Here is a 4,853-nt window from a genome sequence, read left to right on the forward strand (position 1 = left end):
AACATATTACCAAAGAAACCTTGTCTTGTCACCAACAAAGCAAACTTGTCTGACACCCAACTTGCTCAGGAAAAAAAAAAGTCGACAAAGAAATTAATCTCACTCTTGCAATCAGTGAGCGAATTCACAGGACATGCAGAATACAAAATGGTGAAGGGTGTAAGGCACATAATAGGATGCTTATTTTAACTCCATCACTACATATCTGCTGTATTTTTGAAGAAAGAACAAAGGAAACTCCCTTCAGGCAGTTGGCTAGGAAAGATAAGAAACACAAATGGAGATTCAATTCAAGGATGTTGCCACAGAGTCTTCATAATTTACTTTGAGATGCAGATATAGCACATTATAGATTCAATAAATGCTACACTTTTTCTTGCTTGATAAGAAGATTTATGTATCTCTACAGCTACCGAAACATTCATCATTGTTGAGATAAATATGGGTTCATGAAAGAAGATTACATAAAAAGGATGTCATCAGGACACGGTTCCAAGGATTCTTACCAGAAGCTTGAGGATAGAGAAAAGTATAGTCCAATAGCCCGTGCCCTGCTCTCAGATTTCTGATGGACTGTTGGAGTTCACCTCAATAACTGTAGCATCCTTGGATGGCATGTCTAGATGAACCAACAAAGTCAATATTCTGGGTACTTCGATCCAGCCCACAACAGCCTAGTGTGATCAGAACAGATAATTCTCTTGCAAAATGATGGTCGTGCTAAATCTTTTGTTTAAGAACATGGCGCAGTTGAACCTTCTGGCTCTCCATTCTTGCCTCTAGAAGCTTTGCCTTCAAGCTGTGCTTCTGTGTTCCCCTTGGCCATTCAATGCATCCTTTCATTCCTCCTCGAGTTATATGAGGGTTCAATAAGTCAGGGGAGCTCCACTGCCCTACGCTGGGTGAGCTTAGACCCCCTTCACCTGACTTTCTGTCAGGAGACAGAGCAGCATTAGATTTCCTATCATCTGGCAGCCTTCCATTTGTCACCTCAAACGAAATTTTTGTATAGTTTTCGCCGCTATTTGGGCATGAAGACCTCCACAGTCTAGAAATTGAAGATGCTTTCTTCCTGGACTGTCTCGTGGTTGCAGAACAAACCTCACTGATTTCACTATTTAACTTGCCATTATCTCCATTCTCATCCCAATCTGTTCCACTAACTGAAGCATTGCTTTCTCGATATATGCCATTCACAGATGGGTCACTCCCTTCTGGTGAATTACTAGATCCTTGCTCCTCGACATGGCTCACTGTTTCCCAGTCACTATCATCTTCCATATCCCTATTGCTCTCAATTATCCCATTCGCGTATCTCTTTGTCGGTTTTTCTAGAAACACATCAGTCTCAGGGCTTTCCGTCTGGACATTGGAGGCACGGCTTGCAGGACTGTATCCATAACATTGCTCGATCTCTCTCTCGTTAGTTTCTTCTCTTGGCTGGAGTTCCTCAAAGACAGAGAAAATGTCCTCTGAAGCAGGAGGAGGCTGGTACGAGAACTCCCTAACATCTTGAACCTTAAGAGAGTTGGCTGCCTCCCTAAGCATCTCTGCTTCTTTTAACTCTGCCACATCTGGATGATTACTGCTTCGCTCTTTGAGAAAAGCCTCAAGATCTTTTTGCAGCTTGCTTAGCTGAGAATACTTCTCCTCAAGCATCAACTTGGCATCTACCAACTTCATCTGTACCCTCTCTTCACGCCAAACCTCTGCCATCTGCAACATCTTCCTCTCTTCCTCGACTTCCTCATGAATCTTCATAGATTCCCTCCTCAGAGCTTCAACCTCCGCCTTGTCTTCTCCAATCTCCTTTGCCAGCTCATCACATACCTCCTCCATAAGCTCTCGAGCCTTCCTTTCCTTTTCATAATCTTGCAAGCATCGCTTGCCGGATAACTTAGCCTCAGCAAGTTCATTGACCAGCTTGGAGTTCATGATCTCCATCAGCTGCCGGTTTTTTCTCTCTCTGTTCATGTCATCCTTCATGGCATCCATTACAGCTCTTATCTTCTCATGCTCTCGCTTTCGCCATGATGCCTTCTCCTCTGCAAGCTTCCTCAGGAAGTGGTCAAGCTTTTTCTTTGCTGACCGCCGCTCAGCCTCAAGCTCACTAATACGATTACGAGCCTGCTCAAGCTCCGCTTGAAGAGCAGAGACAACAGAAACAGTAGTCAGCTGCTGATCTTCGAGAAGCTTCGGGTGACCATAAAATCTGTAGACCTTATCCGATGCCTTTCCGCACCCAGGGTCCCATTTAGTTGCTCTCTCCATCGCACAATTGGATAATGCAGCAGAAGCCTCAAGCTGAATTTACAAAACCACACTAAGTAAAACATCATAAAGATATAAAGAAAATGACCAATTTTTCTTTGGCAATTAGCAGATAATCATATTCTTCAGAAGAGAGAGAGAGAGAGCATCAAATCGAGTACCTTCTGAACAATGTCATTCTTTGGATCATGGATAGAAATGGGACTAGATAGCTCGTTCTTTGTGTTGGTATGAAGGCTTGTTACATTGGGATCACAGACATAAGGTACATGTAGATGCGCGAAATTAGCCTGAAAAGATGAATAAGAAAAAATGATTTCATCAGCAGGAATTTCCAAACAGTAGGGGACACATCACCCATCAAAAGCATCAATATCAGGACCATTATTATTACCACCCAACCACAGCCAACATCACCATGTTCGAACCGATGGTACGGCCGTAGGGTCACAGCCAAGTATCATCTGATCTTTGACCATCGAAGGTGACCACAACGCTTATACTAGCTACATTTAGGTCAGAGATCTCTAATTAGTTGACAAGCAAGACCAACCCAAGCGAAAGTATAAGGTGCATTCATCGTCTACACTGATATATCGAAACACAATAGAAACTCAAAAATAGATGAATCCAAGACAGAGACTTTCTATACATTTTAAGACAATTACGACGTACCTTCTGAGGTTAATGGGAAAACCATCTACTTTTTGTAAGGAAAAATTAAGCATTTTCCACTCTAGAATTTCAAAACCGAGCAGGAGAAAAGGGGGGAAAGAGGGAGCTTTTAACATAAAAATGCCAACTTTTTAACAGATTCTGCCAAGATCCCTCAATCCAGAACCCTAGAAGGATCCAGGGAAAAAAAAAAAAAAAAGGCACGGATCTTGAGGTCGTACCTCAAACCCTAGCCGAGCTCGCCTGCTTTCCCTGGAGCCACTGCTAGCCTCCGGGAGCTGGAGCTGCCATAGCGCAGAGGCAAGCTTCCTCGCCGAGACGACCGGCACCGCTTCTCCGGCGGCATTCTGGTGCTTCCTTTGGGCCTTCCCGCAGCCGAACTCCGACGGATGCTCGGCAGACCGGTCCGCGTCGTCGAAATTCCAGCGGAGGAGGGGAGTCGCGGGGCCACTCCTTCTCCCGCCGGAGGCGCCGCCGTCCCTCCTGGACCGGGCTCCGGCGGCGGCGCTGGGAAAAATGGGATTCGTGGCGCGGCGGAGCTTGTGAAGCTTCCGCGGCGGAGGGAGATCGGAGTCGGGGTTTGGGGTCAAGATTTTAGAGGAAAGGATGGCGGGGCCGTAGCTCCGGGCTCCGGATCTCCTCATAGTCTCTGACGCGATTCCGACGCCATTGGAGGTAAGAAAGAGAAAAAGAGGGGGCGGAGAGAGATGGAGGAAGGAGAGAACCTGAAGGGATTTTGTCCGAAAGGGAGGAAAAGGAGGAGATACGTACGTCTGTGCGAGGGAGAGAGACAGGATGCCAGTGGCCGTATTGACTGAGATCTAACGTTGGGTCCTGTGGCCGGAGGCAAATAAAAAGGAGTACAAAATAGGGAGTTGCCAATAGAACCCTCTACTTTACCATATTGTGAGAAGCAACCCTTATAAAGCTGCAATGGGTCCAGGTTGTTTGGATCACAACCTAACCTAAATCCAGTTATGCCCGAAAACCCATGATCTAAATAGAGGGGGAGGGGGGAAATCCACAACCATATTTCTCCGCTATCAGATTTTTCTTCTGCTCTCTCTCTCTCTCTCTCTTTCTCTCTTTTATGGTTCTTTTCTTTCTCTCCTCATTTCAAATTTTCAATTGTTTGGAATGTAATCCACTTGAGCATCGGATAATGATCTGATTTGTTATATCTTGATAAATTATTCAATGTTTTGATCATGGATGTGCATGCGATGTAGCCTGCGTCGAAAGATTATTACAGTATCTGCCATTTTTTTTCTCATGGAAGAGAAATAACAATGTCAAAAAGTTTTCCAATCTAAAGACCTTTGATTGTCACCTTATACCCTTTAAGAATGCCTATTTTGTTGCATCTCTTTCATTGCTGATTTTGATTTTTATCTGTTTGTATCTGTCTATTTTGTTGCTAGCTGGATGGCTTCTTTGAAGTTCTTTATGATCATGTCCAATTTTAAGAAATAAATCAATGGGGAAACTCATGTTCTTCTTTTAAAAAATAAAAATCTATAGTTTTCTAGGCATTGATATTTCCATGTTATTTTGTTTGTTTGGATCTCAAGCAACTTATTACTCAAGATCATTATATTTTGTTTCTCCTCCTATAACAGAAATACTTCTCTCCATTATACCTTGCTGAAGTTTTTTATATTGAATTTTACTTTAGGAGTTTAGGCTAATGCTAGTGCTAATTCTGTAAGTGTTAAATTTTTATATGTATTATATTCTATAAAGCATTCAATTTTGCTATATATTTTGAATTATATTCAGCTAGCACATAGTACTATCGAATAGTTATTAACTATAGTTAAGCCCCTCTAGTTGGATGTTGCTACTAAACTTGAGAAGAAACAAAATTGAGCAGCATAACATCAAATTGAGCAGTAATTTTTCTGATT

General features: G+C 43.0%; 1 protein-coding gene across 3 annotated transcripts; it reads right to left on the bottom strand.

Annotated features, from left to right (window-relative positions):
• Window positions 1-265: 265 nt before the first annotated feature.
• Window positions 266-3,817, bottom strand: LOC103723487 (uncharacterized). Of its 3 annotated transcripts, none has more exons than XM_088723048.2 (4): window positions 3,718-3,817; window positions 3,168-3,595; window positions 2,433-2,561; window positions 266-2,304 (listed from the first exon to the last, which is right to left on the bottom strand). In XM_088723048.2, exons 2-4 carry the CDS (start codon window positions 3,588-3,590, stop codon window positions 721-723), a joined length of 2,136 nt encoding a protein of 711 aa, XP_088579174.2. In that variant the 5' UTR covers window positions 3,591-3,595; window positions 3,718-3,817; the 3' UTR covers window positions 266-720. The 3 variants fall into 3 exon arrangements, with proteins under 3 accessions (XP_088579174.2, XP_088579178.2, XP_026655916.4); XM_088723052.2 differs by having other exon boundaries at window positions 3,672-3,754; XM_026800115.4 differs by lacking the exons at window positions 3,168-3,595; window positions 3,718-3,817 and adding an exon at window positions 2,654-2,770.
• Between the last annotated feature and the right edge of the window lie 1,036 nt (window positions 3,818-4,853).

Source organism: Phoenix dactylifera, chromosome 1 (genome assembly GCF_051530095.1).
Source record: "Phoenix dactylifera cultivar Ajwa chromosome 1, Ajwa_hap1_PhDact_Kaust_v1.1, whole genome shotgun sequence".
Lineage (NCBI taxonomy): Eukaryota > Viridiplantae > Streptophyta > Magnoliopsida > Arecales > Arecaceae > Phoenix > Phoenix dactylifera.

Coding starts and splice junctions, on each gene's coding strand:
- LOC103723487 (XM_088723048.2), bottom strand. CDS start 3,590: ATGAGGAGATCCGGAGCCCGGAGCTACGGCCCCGCCATCCTTTCCTCT. Junction 2,562..3,167: donor GAGCTCGGCTAGGGTTTGAG/GTACGACCTCAA, acceptor TCATCTTTTCAG/GCTAATTTCGCGCATCTACA. Junction 2,305..2,432: donor AGAATGACATTGTTCAGAAG/GTACTCGATTTG, acceptor TTGTAAATTCAG/CTTGAGGCTTCTGCTGCATT.